The 21,706-nt window shown below is 42.5% G+C and overlaps 2 protein-coding genes across 2 annotated transcripts in view; both read right to left on the bottom strand.

Annotated features, from left to right (window-relative positions):
* The window catches only part of mri1 (methylthioribose-1-phosphate isomerase 1), an 82,149-nt gene that overhangs the window by 1,008 nt on the left and 59,435 nt on the right, over nucleotides 1–21,706 (bottom strand). The window lies entirely within an intron of this gene.
* dcaf15 (DDB1 and CUL4 associated factor 15) lies at nucleotides 4,776–21,071 on the bottom strand (the record flags this gene model as incomplete). Its single annotated transcript, XM_080721876.1, has 13 exons — nucleotides 4,776–5,344; nucleotides 6,799–6,914; nucleotides 7,777–7,881; nucleotides 9,332–9,414; nucleotides 9,514–9,636; nucleotides 11,734–11,825; nucleotides 15,092–15,766; nucleotides 17,117–17,275; nucleotides 17,809–17,954; nucleotides 18,265–18,371; nucleotides 18,799–18,937; nucleotides 19,288–19,385; nucleotides 20,973–21,071. The coding sequence occupies 13 exons, from the start codon at nucleotides 21,069–21,071 to the stop codon at nucleotides 5,289–5,291; spliced, it is 1,998 nt and encodes a 665-aa protein (XP_080578002.1). The 3' UTR covers nucleotides 4,776–5,288.

Genomic DNA, 21,706 nt, shown 5'->3' with positions numbered 1-21,706 from the left:
TATGTTCTTTTGCAAAGTAAAGCCCTGCTTTATCATACAAGGCCGTCGCACAAAAGTAGTGAAAACAGCAGATCTACAAGCACACAACGCCTCGCAGTGCGAGGCGTTGTGTGCTTGTAGATCGGCTGTTTTCACTAGTTTAAATCATTTTTAAAATTATAAATGCAAAACGAACGGTTTTGGACATACAAGGTTTTCACCCGACAATGACGATATTCACACTAAGCATGTTCTCCCAGGATCCAAATTCAGGGGTCACGACTCACGACTTTTTTAGGATAATTTTTATACCTGTGTGGGACTGGGGAAGTGAACAGGGACTAAAGATCCACGAGGGAGGAAAAAGGGTAAAGGGATTGTTTTGTTTCAAGCTAATTGTTCATTCAAAACGAATTGTTCCATGCATTACTGTCTCTATGTTGGGAATAAAGGGAAAACACAGTGGTTATTAGGGATGGTCCGATCAGGTTTTTTGGAACCGATCACCGAGCACAAAAGTTTGATCACCCGATACCGATCAATCACCGATCCGATCAAGTTATTATTTATATATTATTTATATTTTCTAAATGTTAATGTTTTAACTTTAATTAATTCATTCACTCATGAATTCATTTATATATTTGCCTTATAGTTATTTACCAGCATTACTATGTATTTATTATCATAGCAGTAACTAATTATTCCTTCAGCACTGTGGAAATCAATACCCCAAAATGGCCTCAAGTGGGCATACTGAACGGCTGGTTGATCGGATGCACCGATCGGATCGGATCAATGAATTTACCTTTTGATCTAAACCACCGATTATCGCCGATCACGCTTTGATCGGCCCGATCCGATCCATTGCCGATTGATCTGTAACATCTCTAGTGGTTATGATAAACTTCCAGGAGAAATTGAGTTCCACTGTGCCTTAGCCAGGCATAGGCAGGTCTGTGTAATACAGAAACAAGCGTAAATGGTGCATTTATATAGCGCTTTTATCCAAGGTGCTTTACAATGATTGTGCATTACATTCCCACATTCCCACACACATTCATACACTGATGGCGTACTGTAGGTCGTAGGAAACCATGCAAGGCACCAACCTGCTCATCGGGAGCAATTAGGGGTTCAGCATCTTGCTACCAACTCTGGGGAAGCGGACGCTCTACCTCCTGAGCCACTGCCGCCCTCTGCATTGGAAATAAATACATAAATACAGAATCAGAGAGGTCTCTGATGATTATGTATTGACGTCGAAATGGTCTAGCTTTTTCTACCTTTTCTACAGTTTGTGTAGTCTCTGTGGGGAAAATAAGTTCTGTGGAAAATGTGAAACTGTATTTGTTAATACAAATGTAAAAAGGAAAAAGAAATCAATCAATCATGTATTTTGTACACTAAAGGTAGTCTAAGTTTTATGTTTCATATTATTAAGTGTGCCTGCCATGCAATGCAATGGCAAAACACTTATTGTAATCCGCCATACTTAAGTCAGTCATGTTCTGGCAAATTTCGGCGCGTAATAACTGCCGCACGATTTACACCACCCCCGCAATATATACATCAAAACGTGCGGCTCGGCCGGGAATGGGGTGCTATTACTTTTCTTTCCGATCCGCGTTACCATTGCGACGTAATTCGCAAAAAACGACGCCAAAAAACCCCATTCACTTAGAATGGGGGAAATTTCGGCACGTAATAACTGCCGCACGATTTACGCCACCCCCGCAATATACACATCAAAACGTGCGGCTCGGCCGGGAATGGTGTGCTATTACTTTTCTTTCCGATCCGCGATACGATTGCGATGTAATTCGCAAAAAACGACGCCCAAAAACCCCATTGACTTAGAATGGGGGACTCCGAAAAAAAAACAGAAACTTTGGCGCCACATAACTCTGCCATACTTTTGCCTAGCAACGTGATTTAAACTTTAAAATGCACACACAACTTTGGTCTTTTTCCGGCCAATAGGGATGAGCTGTAATTGATTAAGCCCCGCCCCCTCTGTAACAGGAAGTGCCTCTATAACTCATGAACCGTTTGTCGTACAGACTCGCGGCTGGTGTCATAATTTTTTTTTTTCTCAAATTTTTTTTTCTCAAAATTTTTTTTTCTCAAAATTTTTTTTTTCTCAAATTTTTTTTTTCTCAAATTTTTTTTTTCTCAAATTTTTTTTTCTCAAATTTTTTTTTCTCAAAATTTTTTTTTTCTCAAAAATTTTTTTTTCTCAAATTTTTTTTTCTCAAAATTTTTTTTTCTCAAAATTTTTTTTTCTCAAATTTTTTTTTCTCAAAATTTTTTTTTCTCAAAATTTTTTTTTCTCAAATTTTTTTTTCTCAAATTTTTTTTTCTCAAATTTTTTTTCTCAAAATTTTTTTTTCCTCAAAAAAATGTTTTTTTTCTCAAAAAACTTTTTTTTTCTCAAAAAACTTTTTTTTTCTCAATTTTTTTTTCTCAAAAAATTTTTTTTCTCAATTTTTTTTTCTAAAATTTTTTTTTCTCAAATTTTTTTTCTCAAATTTTTTTTTTCCTCAAAAAATCAAAAAACTTTTTTTTTCTCACAAAACTGTCGTTAAAGTGCGACCCGTGATAACGGCCAAAAATGCGCCAAAACGCCACTAATTAGTCGAAATGGCTGACTTCCTGTTTGGTTTCTGATTGGCTGCTGGCCTTGTGACGTGGGTAGAGCTGCGAGGGCCCGGTCATCGCTGCTTGCAGCTTTAATTCATTAATCGTCCATGACCTTAATTGGGGCCTATTTCGCCAAACAGGAAGTGCCCCTCACCAAACAGGAAGTGACCCTTGATCTCGTGAACCGTTTGTCATACAGACACGCGGGTTGCGTCAAATGACAAGATTAAGAGTCCTTAAACTTAATTGGGGCCTATTTCGCCAAACAGGAAGTGCCCCTCACCAAACAGGAAGTGACCCGTTTTCTCGTGAACCGTTTGTCGTACAGACATGTGGGTGGTGTCATATGAAGAACAATAATGTTAACGTTTATGCAAAAAAATGCTAATGTTAATAACGCTAATGCTAACACCAACCGCTACACAAGGTTGCACAGACTTAGCGAGCTGCAGGCACACTTAAAATTTCTTAGAAATTTTCTTTTCTAGTTTTCAACCTATCTTCATAATTGGTTCTCAATAATACTCATATGGTACCATTTTTGTCTACTCACTTTGTCTCTCAGAGGAGGGCTGTGGACAGTTCAGAAACCAGTGACATCATCGATGGGGAATCCAAGCCAATAGAAACATGCTCTCGCAACAAATAATGAAACTCACAAAAAATTTACACTGGTTTCAAATGACCAGCCCTATCGATGATATATTTATATTGAGATGTGACAATGTGTTGTCCGGACTCGACTCCGGAGGCCATAAAGAAAATATAAATATGTAAACATATAATATTAAATAACTCAACTCATACCCTTCTTTTGACCCAGAATCTTTTGTATTGCAAACTACCGTATTCATTTGATGTTTGTTATTCAGCTTTAAAGTGTAAAAATGTCATTCAGCATGACTGTCCGGGCTAAAATACATGACATAAGTAGTTTAAAAATAAGTGAACACCCATGGCATAATTGTTGGGGTTTACAGCAACATATAAATAAATTGGAAATATATTATAGAAATGTTATATTTTGTAGAATCACTTTAGCATAATAGCCTACAGTATGTTGTTAAACATGTGATAGTAGGCCATAACAAAGATAACCTATTGAAGTGTCAATGTACTGACTGTACATTTCCCCTGTAATATTTGATTATTTCACCCTTTAGTAATCTTTGGAAGAAAAACATAACTAGTAAATCAGTGCAAAGCAGAAAACACTTTCTCACTCGCACTCACACACACACACACACATCCCTATATAGCTACTAGTATATATTTAGTATTTGATGTTTTTATTTTCCTTTTTAGTTATATTTAAAATGGTCTGTACACTGAAGTTGTTTTAAGTAAACAAGTTAACATAGCACTGATGTCTGACGCCACCTGGTGGTCGTTTATGAATTACTCAGATATCTTGGTGATGAAACACTATTAGTGTTAATATCATAATAATGGGCACACGGTTTGATGAGAATAATATGAAAACACAGTATCAACTCGAGTTCTCAACGGGCCTGAAAATTAAGGGCTGGCCCAAACTGGACCCTAACTTGGCCCAACCAGTTGGCATAATAAACCCATCAGGCAGTCCTTGACATCTGGGTTGTCCTTTGTATTAAAATAGAACTTAATCCTAGATTATTTGATGCATATTGTTGCCTGGAACAAATAGGATTTTTCATGCAACAGATGTCTACATCAGAAACTACGGGATTCAGGTAGAATGAGTAGCTAATTTTGACAGTATTACATAAAGCACATACTATAAAGAACCTTTTATAAGGGACATGTTCCTTTCCAAGTTGTATTTTCTTACAAATTAGTTCTGTGTTGCATTTTTGCCATTGCTTACATGATCATAGATACTCTGTTCACAATATGCCAAAATGGTCATGTCAGTCCACACAGTGCAGAAAAGGTAAACCAGAAACGGCCAAACTATTGCAACATTTTATTTTATCAAAAATATCCCATGACCATACAGCGTGATGATGTGGGTAGCAATGGGTCCTTCTTTTTCAAATACCATGTAAAGGACTGAGCAGTCCAGAACCAGCAGAATCTCTGAGGCACCAGATCACACCTTCTTCATACACACACACACACACACACACACACACACACACACACACACACACACACACACACACACACACACACACACACACACACACACACACACACACACACACACACACACACACACACACACACACACACACACACACACACACACACACACACACACACACACACACAATGAAAGTATCTTTTGAATAACCCCAGTTGCACACAGTGAAATACACAGAAGACACGCTCACACGAGTGTAACTGCTCAAATTTATGTATAAAAACAAAAACTCATTTGTTCAGTCCAGCTCTTGGTTGACAGCTGCAGTTATGTAACACAGTAAACAATTACAAAACAATTTTGGAAAGGAACAAAAGGAAACAAATCATTTCCAAATCTTTATCTTTAAACTACAGTTTGCTCAATTGGACATATTCAAGTTGACAGGTGAAATAACAAACTATCAAAATGAAAAACATTAGTCGGTTTGCTCAAGATAAAGGTTATGTTCTGCACTTAAGATGAGGCAGTGTGTGTGTATCTTTTATTTCATTTTTTTTATTCTTGTGGTATGTTATATGCAAATGATCATTCTCCTTCATAACACAATCCAGGTGCATCGGTCGCTGTCTGCCAACACTTGCAGGGAAGAGCCTACACATCAGAGCAAAGGACATCTTTAGTATCACTACAAGCCCTTGAGCTTAAACCATTATGACCTAGATTATTTTATACCCCAACCCATTTTTGAAAAGTCGTGAAAATGTGTAGAAATCTTTTTTTAATTTATAATTTTTATCCCACGGTTTTTGTAACCCATTTTCACCCAGTGCCAATTGCCTATGTAATCTTGGGCTCTGCTCTCCCTCTGCCGTGCCTGGGGAGACAACGGACAAACCTCATGCTTCCTTCAATGCATGGGTAGTCCAAGTTGTTTCTTTTCACCTGACAGGGGGGGGGATCTCCCTGGGATGGACGTAGCACGTGGAAGGAACACGTTATTCCAACCAGTTCCTTTCCCCTCTATCAGGCGCCCCGGCTGGCCAGGGGGAGGCATTATAGAGACCAGGATTACTGCATGTTTTTGTGAGGGTATCAACCCTAGGAAACACGGGGAGAACATGCAAACTCCACACAGAAAGGCCCTATCGCCAACCCCACCTAGGGTGTGGGCGCTGATGACACGGTGGGAGGAACACGCCCCCAGCACCCACAGCGTCCCCCGGCGGGAATCGAACCCAGGACCTTCTAGCTGTGAGGCGAAGCGCTAACCACTGTGCCACCGTGCACCCAAAGCGAACATTTCTAACTCAAATTCTGCTTCTGGGCGGTCCCCATTACATAATATTTTGAGATGGGGATCAGCGGCCAATTACATATCATTTTATCATATCCTTGACATGAAAAGGTTTGAGAACCGCTGACATAGAAACATAGGCTTTTCAGAAACCTGTTAGGATTTAGGAGACATTTATAGAATCAGGTGAAAAATATTCAAAGACTTGCCCAAACTGTCACGATTTTTCAAATATTGCAGATCTACAAGCTCGCAGCACGCTGTGAGCTTGTAGATCTGCTACTTTTTAATAGTTAAAGGACAACTTTAGTTTTTTACAACAAGGGTTCATATTTTAGATTGTAATTAAAGAATATAAAAGATGAGTGTTAAATTGATTTCATTTACTTCTTTCTATTGTTTTAGAGATTCTTATTTCAGTGGTTGGGGGCAAGCGTAGTGGCTAAATATGTCATTTTACACAGAATAAGCCCATTCCCAAGATACCACGCAACCTTTCATGGTTGGATGTGACTTATGGGGGTAGAAGTGTTACTGTAAATAGCAATAAAGAAACTGCTGGCTTATTGTGTCTAAAAAGATATATTTAGCCACTTGTACGCATGCCCCCATGCGTACGCATGCCCCACATTTTAGCACGGTAAACGCGATAAAACAATAGAACGAAGCAAACGAAAATGTTTTAACATTCACTTTTTCTTTTCTCTAATTACAATCTAAAATATGAAACCTTGTTGTAAAAAAACAAAGTTGTCCTTTAAGGCATAACATAATGGTTAAAGTAATAATTAATAACAGTGTGTAAACTCACCTTTGTGCAGAGCCTCATTGGTCATGCGGTTGATATAACGGGAGCTGTTCTCAGGAACCAGCCACTTCATCACTGTGTTCACACAGGACTTCCTGTAGGAACTCCAAACACTCCCACTGACAGGGGAAGACAGAGAGAACTGGAATTAGACTGGGCTCCTCATAAATAACCCAGTGGTTGGGGCACCATGTACTCTGACATCCATTCAATCCCTTATTTCCACGACTTCTCAACTGTACTATCAACAAAGGCGTAAAAAGCAAAAAAAAACAAAAATTAGAACACAGATGTACATCTGCGAATAATAATAAAAAAAAAAAAAAAAAAAAAAAGATTCTCCAATTTATAAGATGTATGGTCCAAAACAAATATACGGTAGGTAATATCTAGAAGAAACAAGCTTTGTTGTCCAAAAGGTGTCTCCATGTTTATTATAAGGCATCTACTGCATTTTTAGAGTATCATACATTTGTCGACCCTTCATTTGACGTTCGGTTCATTAAAGCAGTGTTTCTCAACTACTGTGCCTGGGGACCTTTGGTGTGACCCTGAGAAGGGTCAAGTGTGCCCCTTGAAACTGCTTGAAAGCCATTATTGTATTTATCATTTTAAAAATGATTTAACAGCCGATCTACAAGCACACAACGCCTTGCGGTGCGAGGCGTTGTGTGCTTGTAGATCTGCTGTTTTCACTACTGTTGTGCGACTTTGCGAAGAAACGTAAACATTTGTAACTTGGAGATACGAGGTTTCTTCCCGACAGTGACGATATTTACACCCCGGTATTATGTTGGTGTGCCCATGGATTCTTGGGACATGAAAAGTGTGCACATGCAGAAAAAAGGTTGAGAAACACTGCATTAAAGACTGTTACTTGTTTTCAGGAATCCTCTTATAAATAAAACATGTTGAATTGTTAAAGAACGAGAGAGCAGTCGGAGCACAGAAGCAAAGTTGACGGTAATAACTGCTGCTCACCTAGTTTGCCCTTTGACTTCTGTGAGGTCCCCGACTCCGATGGTACGACACATGCCCGTGTTAAGGTCCCAGCTGACCTGCAGGTTGGAGTGGTACGTGTTGGGCCTGAGGACGAGGAGAACGCACCAACACTCAGAGAGGATTGAAGAACAGAAGTAATGCACCATGTAGATCAGTGGTTCCCAAACCTTTTAGCCTGTGAGCCGGATGACCCCCTTGCGACCCAAACAATCTTTGTTTTAATTTAATTCATGAAAATCTTTAGAACAAATGTTTGAATTTCTTTTTAACGTACAAAAAAAAAAAGATCATTTTTAGAAAATCGTATAAAATAAAATAACAAAGGGGGTATATTTACTCGCGAGTCGCGACCCACAACAATCAGTCAGCGACCCACAATTGGGTCCTGACCCATTGTATAGATAACATGAGCCAAAAAAGCACTATTGTGAAATAATGCTAAAAAGTTGCGCATAATAACTTCAAATGCAGTGCAACAACCTAGGAAGATAAAGAAGGAATCTGCAGAAGGGGTGTGTATCAAAATGTATTGCACATGCACAGTACAATCTGGCCAGCACCTACACTTTGGCTCAGTAGATGGCGGCGTGTGACCATTAAATGGTAGTGTTTGTTTTGTCCTACTTTAAGTGCCTGCTGGGGGCTTGCTCTTTGCTCAAATTAAATGTTCTTATGCCACAAAACAAGTAGGCTTATGGTGCCCTAATAGGCACAACTATGTGTTGCATATCCTGAATGAATATTAGCTCATAAGTTATAGAAATCCATTGGATTCTCATCTACTGCTGTTTTACTGATATTTTGTGTAAGTGCTTATAAATAAATTAAATTGTGGGGTCTGTTGAAATTTTTGCACCATAGATTAGTCTGACTACAAGTACGGCACACAGTAAAAGTTCTAAGACATATACTTCAAAGTACAGGATTATATAAAAGCATCCCTCTGAAGACCAATTATTTCCCACAATTGATTGAGTTAAAACTTTATTAGAAGTTTGCAAAGGAAAAGGTAGTTTCATAAGAGCTGGTACAAGGTCAACTAAAAGGGGAAACACCTCCAAAGAGCCTAAAAACACAGCACTATGCAGAAAATATAAGAAAACCTGCAGCTGTTTAGGTGATGAGTGGAGAGAGAACAAAACAACAAACACACACCTCGCTCTACTGAGAACGGATCATGATCTTTTTTATCTAGCGCCTCTGCTGGAACACTCCACCATGGCAGCTCCAGTTACACTGCGCATGTGCAATACCCCGCCCCTTATGCTCTATCCTTCTTTATTATCGTAGGCAACAACAAGGAAGTCACTTCACCCCTGAACCAAATGTTCTCATGATCTTCTCTGTGCAAAGGATAAGACTGCGTTACAGTTTTTCCACCATTGTTAACACACAAAAAGCGAGGTACACTTCATGTACTAGGGCTGCACGATTTTGGGAAAATATCTAATTGCGATAACAAAACCGTTTTTTGTTAAAAGGTTGATATAATAAATTATTTTAACCAAAGAAATATTCAAGTTTTTAGGGGTACCTGCAGTGCTCCTCTTCAGAGTTGGAAAAGGCCAGCAAAAGCAGGCCAATGTTGATCATCACCTTGTTGGTCTCAGGACACACCTAATAACAAACTACATTTTAATAATATATACAATGTGTACAATACAGTACACACACATACAGTATATACAGTATTAGTGCTTGTGTGCATTGGTTTACCTCCAGGATGACAACATCATAGTCGCTGAAGGAGCAGAACTGAGGGGCCCAGGCAGCATCGCTCCTGATCACCTCATTTATCAGATACTCAAAGTCCAGCGTCAACTGCTCCACACACACACTCTGCAATAGACGGCAGACAACAACCTTACGACAGCTCTCCAACACCACCCAAGACAACACCATACAGCAGGGTTCCCCAATTAGTTTTCCCCAAGGGTCGAATCGTGTCTAGGGTACCAAGCCGAGGGCCACAGCATTGCAGGGGGTGACGGTGGCGTTCCCGCTACTCCAGTGACAGTTCAGATATCGTCGTGGTTGGGTGAAAATCTTGTATGTCCAAAACCGTTCGGTTTGCAGTTATCATTTTAAAAACGATTTAAACTAGTGAAAACAGCAGATCTACAAGCACACATCGCCTCGCACCGCGAGGCGTTGTGTGCTTGTAGATCTGCTGTTTTCACTACTTTTGTTGCGACGGCCTTGTATGATGAAGCAGGGCTTTACTTTGCGAAAGAACGTACACATTTGGAGATACAAGGTTTCCACCCAACAACGTCAATATACTAGTGTTGTATATCGCCATTATTACTGGGGTTGGTGGGGGCCAGGCAGTAGCCCCCCACGGGCCACAAATGGCCCGCGGGCCGCCTATTGGGGAACCCTGCCATACAGCCTCCTAGTCCTATACACTTAAGCACCATTCCCACTGGGTACGTTGTTCCACCAAGCATATCGTTCATGCTAAGCCATCCTTCAGTATACCCAATAATCCTGTGAAACAAATGTCGCCACACAATCATTAAGGGCGATGACACACGAAAGAAGAAAAAGTCTACCCAATTCCCAGGAGGAGATTATCACTAGTCTATAGTTAATTCAAAATGTCGTGTGTGCTTCACATTCATTTTGATTCATGTAAAGCAGAAATACTAAATACTAGTAAGACGCCTCAGGTCGCTCCATGTCTTGGCCATCTGGCCAGTGATGTATATCGGACCAGTAACCCATATATGGAGATCCATGTACTGTATATGGAGATATGCTGTGAGAGCCCAAACATGCTTACTCAGATATTCGTTATGTGAAAGTCCTATGATGTCTATGACATCATACCCTTTTATGCCCTTACACGGAGATCCCTGTCTGTAGAACCAGCCACACAGGATAGATATGGGCCGTCTTGGCCATATATGGATTCTGTTAGTGTGGCATGTTGCCATGTGGCCTCCATATATGGGCATTCCCATATGAAGTCCTGTTAGACATGGGCTTAATATTGATGACATCAGGGAATTCCATATATGGGCATGAAGGGATTCTGTTAGTGTGACATCACAGTGAAGCCAGAGCGTGATGTCAGAGCGGCAAACCCATTCTGTTAGAGTGGTTCCCCTGACATCAGTGATGTCAAGAGCATGATGTCAGAGCGGATCCTTAACACCTTCTAAGCCAAGGGGAGCCCCTTAATGTTAAAACCGTACTATATCGCACATCCCCCCAGGGACTCTCAGCCACGTCGTACATTCCCGGACTTTGTCTTTAAAACCGGAATAAAAGCTTTTGATCCGAAAATCGGCGATCGTCTAACCTTCCCTAGTCACCACTCGTGCACTGATAGCTCATGCAGACCGTGCATGAAGCAGAGGTGACGTCAGCGCCTCTCCTTCTCCAAGGCACCTTCCACCCATCCGTTTACTGTCTACACACTCGAGCTCCTCCTGCAGCCATGCTTGGGGCTATGCTAGCGAAACTTTTCAGTTCTGTTCTTCAGTCACACATGGACTATTTGCGGGGACATTTACGTGAAAGGATCACGCACGCGAAACGCACGGGGACATCGACGATCGGCCAAAACCCCCATTCTATCCCAACGGAAATCGAGAAAATCATGGTGAGTTACTGGCCTGGGGGGAAAAAAAAAGAAAAAACAGCGGCGCTGTTCAAGATGGAGGGGCTGCGGGGTCATGTTTATAAACATAATATTATGTCTCAGATCACAATACAATAATAGAAATGTCACGGCTAATCTACCAACCACCATTCTATTTCGGACGTCAACGTGTTAAGACTGAAATCAGTCCCCAGGACTGAGAGCTTTAACCCCTGAATATGACAATGTATGATAGTATAGCTTGGGGCATAATATGTATGACGAGTCAGCAGAATCAGTTTGTTGTTGTCCTTTCAGTGCACAGATGTATTGAAACAAACACACACCTGTCCGTTATGTGAGCCAGTGACCAACTGCAGGTTCCTTCCCTTCAGGTCTGTCACAGTGAATGGCAGCTGCACCTTATCATCCACATAACCTAGACAAAGAGCAATGGCACATTATCATCCACATAACATAGATGGAGGGGGCTAAAAACATGATAGAATAAACATTTATATTTGACATTGAATATAAATAAATATTTTACATTTGCCGTTTTATTTTGGACACATTGGCATCAAAACTTCAAGACTTAATGACTGGACACTACAGTTTACTGGTCTAAAATAAATATGCTCAGAAGGCACTACTCATGGGGCGTCAATGGTCTAGTGGTTAAAGGTATATTCAGTGATTGTATTTCAATCAAAAATAAAAATATAATTGGTACATTTTCCATTCATTCTCCTCACTAGAATGTGTGCTGACCATATAAGGACTTCCACCATGGCCCGTGTTGCGAGCATAGCTAGATTCGAGATGGCCAGCCAGTCCTCGACCAATCAGGGTAGAGTATGGCCGTAGTTATGTTATGATGGTCAAAATAAGTTTTGAGAACCACAGTCGCTCTGAATTAAGAACGTCTGCTAAATGCCTAGATTGTAAACTACTGAACTCATAAAATGCCACAGTCTCGTAGTAAATCAGTATCATACATATCCTGAAGCTGGAGACGTAGGCCTACCGATATTCAGTGATTGGGTTTAATGATCAAAACGAGAACATTATGGTGTAAGAAATCTATAAGAAACTAAACATTTCCACGCTGTAAGGACAGTAAGGGACAAGATGACCCCCGGCCACTTTCATTATCAGTATCACTGAATATACACCTTTAAGGTGCAAACGACATATAGACCAATTATTTATTTACAAACATTGAGACTGCACACACAGTTTAAATACATTCCCAACAGATCCCCAAACCTGTTGTTTTGGGGAGCGCTGGTTTCTGTTCATTCAACCTCCTCATGTGTTGTGTATTATGCCTCAGAGAATAGCTGACATACAAGCTCGCTTCCGTGACGCGTTGAGTTTGGATGTCTGCTATTCTCGGCACAAGGCACATTGGCGTGCTGCTGCCGCTAGCGCAGGGAATGAGAAACAACGCCGCATCAAGGGGTTTATTAGGTAGGCCCTAAAAGTATTAGCCTGGCAAGCCAGTCCTGATACTGTGCTCAGTCACTCATTCCTTCCCCAGTGTCAGGTCTGGACTTTCGTCTATAGGCAGCGAGTATGACAAATCAGAAAATGATCGGGCCAATCAGTGACTGCGTTTCAACTGTTGCCCGCACAACAAGTGAGAAGCTTCCCCTGATTGGTCCATGTGTAGATGGTGACGTAGAATACATGCTGCGCATTTTCAAAACAACAATGGCTGCTCTTGATGCAACAAGTGTAACAGTTAACGCTGAAACGATGAAACAAGCAATAAGTGAAGTTATTTCAGAGTTGGAATCAATTACAACAATTAAAAAGGAACAGGAATATGCGCTAGCCGAGTTCATCGGAAAGAGCTCTTTGGAAAGAGCTTGTGATGACGTTAGGGGTGGGCGATATCCGGACAAATACAATATCACAATATTTTTCCAAGCTGTATCATGATACACGATCTTATCACGATTCTTTCTCATGTTGGGTTTTTATGGTTATTTGTCAAGTTACTTCCAGGTCCAGGGATTCTCTGGGTTCCTTTTGGGAGGTCTAAATGTGACCTTTACAAGTATCTAACTCTGACAGTGTACAAATGAAACCAAATGGACCCGTTTCATTTGTATATTGTCAGAGTTAAGGGAAGACCTTGACATTTTAAAGTTTGGGAACTACTGATTTACACCAAAATGCAGGTTTAAATTAATCTCTGTATTAACAATTCAAAAGGATCTTTTTATAAGGCTCCCTCATTGTATCACAATATATGCGATATCTCTGAAAAGGCATATCGTGGAGACATTGTATCTCTCAAGGATATTTATCACCATATCGCCCACCCCTAGATGACGTCAGATATTTTGCTAGGCTGATTGGTTAGATCATACTATTGGTTAGTCTGTCAAGTACTCCCGCCCACTTTTCAAGCTGCCTATAGCCCAAAGTCCAGACTCATATTGTGGGAAGGAACAAGTGAGTGAATGCACAGTATGAGGCTGGCTTACCAGGCTATAAAAGTATGTCCTTGAGCGCAGGGGAATTCTTTTGCGTTAAAACTGAATCCGGTTTGATCTTCCCTGCCAAATTGTAGTCCTTTGAGGACTATAACATGACGTAGAGTGGTTTCCGCTCCCGAACCGGATCAAACCCCAAAAAGTGAAGGGATCCCAGGCTAGTTCTAATGACAGCGACAGGGTTTGGAGGACAACTGCCAAGTGGGAATTTGGTCGGACTGTCTGTATCTTTCTCTGTCTGTCTGTCTGCAGGTCTGTGCACTGCAGGGGGTGATCAGAATCCCTAATCGGTCAACCCGACCCATCGGCTTCATGGATTGGGAAGACGCATTCAATCTGTGTGTGTGTTTGTGGGGGGATGTCCATATAGGCAATATTGAGATACAAATACTGTGATGTCCTCGGGAATTGCTAGCTATTTTAAAGCAGAGATACAAATCAACAGCACACCCATCATCCATATAACCTAGACACACACACAGAACAGCGCCCCTGTCATCCACAAATACAGATACAGAAACATATATAAGACCCAGGCAGGGTTCCCACACATCTTTACCAATTAATTTTCAAAACTTTTCCAAAACTTAACCCGATTTCCAGGACTATATAACAATAATTCAGCTCAATAACGAGTCGCTTACTCCTATGCGCAATGCCTAAAGACAGGTAGTGTATGCCAGTGGTTCTCAACCTTTTCAGGCCGTGACCCCCGAAATAATCATATTTGAAGAGAGTTGAGGAATTTTGTATAACACGGTTTTATTGTGAAAATAGCTGATCTACATGCTCACAACGCCTCGCAACTATTTTCACAATTTCTGCCTCTAATATTTGACAATTTGGCCAATGTTTAATTTGTCATTTCAGTATTAACAAAATCAATAACCAAAGACAATGCATAGCTATTTTTTTCCAGGACCTTCCAGGACCCTTGATAAATTCCAAAACTTTTCCAGTACTGGATAAATATTTTTCTAATTTCAAAATATTTCCAGGAATTTCATGACCGTGGGAACCCTGTAATAAGACCCAGGGAAAGAGTCTGGGAACGACACACAGCAAAGGTCTGTCAGGCTCAGGAATTGAACTTGTGACTCGCTGTCAGGCTCCATCAGAGCCTATGGTATGCGCCTCATTGGCGCCCCCTCATACAGTCTCTCTCCTTTCTCCCCACACACACAAGGACACCCCTTACCTCCAGCATCTTGCTCCGCTGCCCCTGGCTGTGGTAGGCGGTAGTGTAAGCGGGTGTAGTTGACGTAGCCAGGCTCGCTGAGACTCGCCTCTTGAGACGAGGACGACGGCGGGGTTGGCGGGGAAGAAGACGACGAGGACGAGGCGGCGGGTGACATCACCTGCTCCGAGTGGAGGGGTGAAAAAGCCTGGCTCCCAGCTGCTCCCGATGTGGAAGGCTGTGGTAAACCTGTCCGCCTTGCCTCCTTCTCCCTCCTCCCTTTACAGTCCTCCTCTCCCTCGTCCTCCTTCTCCTCAACCTGTGTCTCGCCACTTGTCCCTCTGTCCTCTGGGATTCGCCCCGGCTCTTTTTTCCCTCTGTCGCCATCCGGTGCCCTCCTCTCTCCATCTGTCTCTGTGGTGTCCCTTGCTCCTCCCTGCGCCCGTCGGAAGAGGTCGGCGGCAAACTCCCTGGCCCGCGCGGCCGCCTGGGCCTGGCCAGGGGACAAGGGGGACGGCCCTGGTCTGTTGGACGGATGCCTGCCTTCGGGGGATCCCTGAGGTAGTGTGGAAGTAGTGGAGGAAGAAGAAGCGGAAGACGGAGGAGACGAGGTGCAGGTGGAAGCAGAGGGTTGACCTGATGATGATGGAGCAGCTCTCTTGGTGTATAGTATCTGCGATGACTGGCTCTGTTCACCTGCAGGAGAAACAAAATACATAGATGAGAAATTTTAATTGTATATTATGACAGCCCTCTGCAGTTAACAAATGTACCATACTGGCCACACAGTCACTACAACTTCCATTGTAATATTAAGTCAAGATGTGAAATGATATAATGATAAATGTGCGATGAAAAATGTTCCTCGGTTAATTTTGCACAATGTGCGCGAAGGTTCACGGATCGTGTCCGCTCTACGATCCAACCATGGTAAGCAACAAAAAACAACAGCCCTCCATAGTCCATAGCGACAGTGTGTGCATGCCTCGTGTATGTTGCGTAACGAGGAAGTGAATGGCGTTCGGAGACAGGATACAGGGGGTTGTCCCGCACCGTTTCCGGTCTGGGAACATCCGTATTCGGTGTAAGTGAATAGTGCGGCTCTATAGAGAAACATCATGGCGGATCGGCAATCATACTTGTTTTATAGCGATTACAGCATATTAACAACTTGTCATAGGCGCAACGGACACATTTGTATAACTCATACTAGTCATAGGCAGTAAATGAGTTAAAAGTCCTAAGAAATATGTGTGTGTGTGTGTGTTAAGTACCATGCATAGTAGTACATAAGGACCGCAGGAATACACAAGAAACGGAGGGGGAGAGTGATTTAATCCGGTTGCTCCGTAGGTCCGTACGTAATTGTCTCTGTCCGTAACCTTACGGACAACACTCAACCCGACGGATTAAAACCAATAAAGACGTACGTACGCTTGAACTACCCGTGGCGAACTTTTGTCAACAGTGGCAGTAGTGAGGATAATTACTTATGACAGCGGTTCTGAAACTATGTGCCCCAACAAGAAATATAATTTAGCTAGAAACGGAAAAAAAGGAACGTCATTGCAATGATATGAAGAGGACGTCTGGACTCCTCAGTCACAGCCTCAAACGGCTTTATTGGCATGAGAAAACATACAAACAAAAATATGCGCGCACTCACACTCACACCGCCTGTCCTCCAACAGCGAGACGCGTGCTGCAGTGCACTGTGTTTTGTTATAATTACTCAGTCCGGGTGGTTAATCTGTACCTTGGTCCCTTGCGGAGTTGCATTTACCGCGATAACATTGCTGCCAGACAGCAGCTTATACCAAACATCACATCGGTCGTCGGGTCAAGAAATTCTGTGGGTCTACATATTTTGGCTAAAAAACCACCTCCATGTGGCGCGCGGCCCCAACGGGAGCAGAATTGGAGCGGAGAGTCGGCACGTAAATAACGTAGAGAGGAACTATGCACATCGACGGATCTACCGTACATACTCTCTCACCCAAAAATGTACACAAAATCACGCATACGTAACTATAAACGGCCCTTTACCTGCGCAGAGAGAGATACCACAGGCCATCAGTGAGTAGCTGGTGTTTAACAAGATGACCTGGTCTTTTTTCAGCTGGAAGGCTGGCTGGAAGGTGGGGAAGGGATAAACCACCTGGTACCTGCTGTTGAGCACATAGCCATGCTCCAGACATTCACCACCTGGAGAGACAGCAGGGAAAAGAGCACACGTTTATAACATGCCAGCAAAACCTCACTCTGTGTGGGCGCTTAAAACAAATTGATCTATCGCAAAATGGGGTCCTGCATGGGTCCGGCACACACATTTCTAACCCTGCATGTGTATTTTTTTAGGGGTTTTGAGTCCGGGTTGTGCTTAACTGGCTGGACTGGCCAAACTGTCAAATATTAAGTAAGCAATAGGCCAACATTGTGAAAATAGCCGATCTACATGCTCACAACGCCTTGAGCATGCAGATCATTTTCACAATATTAATCTGCAGAACCGAGTCACATTAAATACTACAATTCCAAGTGTTTGCCAGGGTGGGGGTCCCCAGTTCAAATGTGTTTATTTTGGGGGTCACGGTCTAAAAAGGTTCATTCACCAGGGGCATTGACGACTCATTCTTATGACTTCCTATCTAGCCAAGCTTTTCAAATATATATCGTCGAATAGTGACTTTGATATTCGAATATTCGGTGAATGCCCTACTGCCTAGTGTGTCGTTTACCTGTGCGTATTGTCGTGGCCGAGGGGACAGGACAGCAGAGAGAGCAGGATTTAGAAGGAGGCTTAGAGGCAATGGTGATGTAGATGTCTCTGTTGTTCTCATCGCTCATCATCAGGTGGATCAGAGGTGTGCTGGTGCTGCGTGCACTGGAGGCAGAGAGGGGCAAGCAAGAATAAGAAGGCTTTTATTTGTCACTTATTTGGTTTTGCAAACTTTTTGGGACAATGCATTCACCAACTGATTCATATCAACCCTAACCCTACCCTAGTATGCTGACCCCAATCAACTGATTTTCTGTCCAACATTTGACCCCAAATGTGGTCTGTCAGACACACACCCCATTTATCTAGCTCAAATTACAATCCATAGACAGATAAGTTAATTAAATGTTAATTAAATGTTCTTTACTGGACAGCTATTTCGAGTATGAATCTGGTGTTTTCTTGCATCTCTTACTTGAAGCCAAAGATGACAATCTTGGAGTCATCATTGGGCCACTCGCACACAGTAAGATACAGGTCACTGTAGATGTCCTCTCCTGCAAATAGCCGTACATGATGGACCTGGGTAGAAAGAGTCAGGAAAGAAAAGAGGCATAGCTCAGTGGTAGAGAAACCGTTATTGGAGCACGAAGGGTTCCCGAAGGGTTCCCAGTTCGAATCCGGGCTCCCAGTGAGTTAATGTCGAAGAGTCCTTGAGCAAGACTCTGAACCCCCTACCCGGTGAGCAGGTTGGTGCCTTGCATGGTTTCCTCCGCCACCGGTGTATGAATGTGTGCGTGAATGGGTGAATGTAATGCACAATCAATGTAAAGCGCCTTGGATAAAAGCGCTATATAAATGCACCATTTACCATTTATATGAGAAAAGGGACATGCCACTTTGTTCATTTTTACAGATCTACGCACATTTTATTTATATATACTGTAAAGAAATTCAAGCAAAACTAATATTGTGCATTTTTGCAGCATGTAGCATGCACATACATTACCTGTTTGAGTCTGCTATGGAGGTTAAACTCCCACCAATACAGATGGTAGGTATAGAAAGAGAAATCATCGTCCTCTCCCCAGTCACTGGTGTAGGACAGGACGTAGCGTCCACATTTCGTAAATCCAAGAAAAATGTGTCTGGAAACAAAGAGACAGTGTAACACATGCACCAGTTAGTACCACATAATAAACACTCAGTGGAACAACAGTGACTTGCAGGCTCATGATGCAACGCATCAAGGCAATGCTCTGTGAGACATGACCTTAAGGAAGTCTTGATTATAAAATAGTTCCAATTGAACCGTTTAATGCTCTACGGCAGATAATTCAAGGCACTTGCACTTCTTAACTGTATCAGAGATAAAAGCACACAAATTCGTTTTTTATGTGTAAGGCCAAGATAGGACCACTATGCAAGTCAAAGTAGATCTGACCACTCTGGGAAACCCCAAATCACCCATTCCCACTTGCACATAAAGCACACTTACCCTGCTCTGAGAAACTCTTCGCTGACAATGTTCTTCAAGGGGACACACACACGGGGCGGCAGTTTCCTGAAAAGGCGTTGAGAAAACTGGCCTGACAGCTGTGGAACATGTGGAAAGAGTGGGCCATGAGAGATGCACTGTAGGATGGGAGGAGTTGATGCATGTGTGGGTAAAAATGATAGCCACCAACCACCTCTGGCCTGTGATATGTGGGGTTACATCATGTAACTTACACGCTGCCATTCAGACATCCCCACCCCATTCACCATCCCCCCATTTCAGACACTAACCCTATACCCTAACCCAGTGTTTATAAACCACTGTGCCTGGGGACCTTTGGTGTGCCCCTGAGAAGGGTCAAGTGTGCCCCTTGAAACTGCTTGAAAGCCAGTATTGTATTTATCATTTTAAACTCTCAATCTACAAGCACACAACGCCTCGCACCGCGAGGCGTTGTAGATCTGCTGTTTTCATACTGTTGTGCGACAGCCTTGTATGATGAAGCAGCTTTGCGAAGAAACGTGCACATTTGAAACTTAGAGATACAAGGTTTCTTCCCGACAGTGACAATATTTATTACACCCCCGTATTATGTTGGTGTGCCTGTGCCCATGGATTCTTGGGACATGAAAAGTGTGCCCATGCAGAAGAATGGTTGAGAAACACTGCCCTAACCTCTATGGAAGTGTTGCCACTCAATTAGAAGTCAATGTCTGAATGGCAACACGTCTGAATGGAGAGCACTCAGAGCAGCCCCCGATATGTGCCTGGACACACAATCCTTCAACAACCCTTCACAGACCAACAGTAGCATGCATGCAACAAATAGGTTTGCTGTATGCTAAATAGAAGTCACTCAGTAACAATGGATTATAGATGATGAAAATGGTCCAGGGAATCGGACTGGTTATCTGCAGGCAGCCTAACGTCACCAACGTTCATGTCACTCACTAGCTAAGCTTTTAAGTCCATAAATCAGATGGAACTATTTTCATTTGATGTGGCATCATAATTAAACGTAATGTTGATATGGCACACGGACTATCAAGAAATTGCAAAACTTGGCATTTCATGACAAAAAGGTTGCCGACACCTGTTTTAAGCTAACATGAACCAGTTCTATTCAGTGTGTACTACTGTGTATGAGGAGGCTGCCAGCTTGGTGGCTAGCTGGCAGAGGCGTCAATTGGGTATGGCAAGCTATGGCAGCTGCCATACCTTGGCTACTAGGGGGGAAATAATAAAATGTACTTTTCATCGTGCCTGTTGCTAAGGTATGGCAACATGACTGGTGGGCGCGCGTGCAAGACTAGACACCAGTCATGTTGCCATACCATTAGCTTTTTCTGAACTGACGCCACTGCTAGCTGGCTAGCTAGAACTAGCAAACCAAGGCAACAACATAGGCAGAGAACGTAATACAGTTCAAACATGCCCTGCCTGGTCACTAATGAAGTTACCTGACTAACAGGCTGGGCGAACCCACAGTGGAATAATGGACGTTGCGACCATGGACTTAATTATGTTATGGTGCTAATTAGTTAGCATGGCTAGCCTGGTTAGCCCCAGGTAAAGGCAGAGAGGCTTTGCAGTAAAGAAACTCGTACAGCGTTCACACTGCACTGTTCTCCCGTCCCGTCTGCTTTTTACGCCACACGGCTAGTTCGAGGATTCGTGTCCCATACCTTTCCACGAGTGAGAAGCTTGACGACATGGTCTTTGTGCTTTCTTTGCGTTTTCTGTTTGTTTTTGTCGTCCTTCTCAGATTTCGAGCTGGGCGCCATCATCTCCCACTCTGAGCTGTGTTTTAGGCCCCGCCCATTGGCTCGTGGTCACACTAAATCTACTCGCTCACTGGCTGGAAGGCCCGTCAATCAAACCCAAAAACAAAAAGGTGAGGGAGAGACAGGAAGTGGTTGCTTGAACCAGTGGTTCTCAAACTTTTTCCATGTCAAAGGACCCCCAAATTGACACTTATTAGTCCACGGACCCCCAATTGAAAAGATATACCCAGGTCCCTCATAAGAGAAGACTTGTACCGCTCTAGCAGTGATTCTCCACCATTTTAATTTCAATAACCCCCAGTTTGACATGCATTAGGCCAGTGGTCCTCAACATTTTCAGGCCGTGACCCATAAAATAATATTTGAACTGGGGACCCCCCACCCTGACGAGCACGGAGTTGTGGCATTACATTTAGTTTAACACGATTCTATTGTGAAAATAGCAGATCTACATGCTCACAACGCCTCGCAACGCGGCGTTGTGAGCATGTAGATCGGCTATTTCCACAATTTATGCTTCTAATATTTGACAATTTGGCCAAAGTTTAATTTGTCATTTTAGAAGTATTAGAAAGGTCTTAAAAGTCCTTAAATTGACACTTTAGAAATGTGCAGATACCCTGTATACACTTCAA

The sequence above is a fragment of the Nannobrachium achirus genome (genome assembly GCF_963921795.1).
Source record: "Nannobrachium achirus genome assembly, chromosome: 3".
In the NCBI taxonomy this organism is placed as follows: domain Eukaryota; kingdom Metazoa; phylum Chordata; class Actinopteri; order Myctophiformes; family Myctophidae; genus Nannobrachium; species Nannobrachium achirus.
This window is presented reverse-complemented; position numbering and strand designations above follow the sequence as displayed.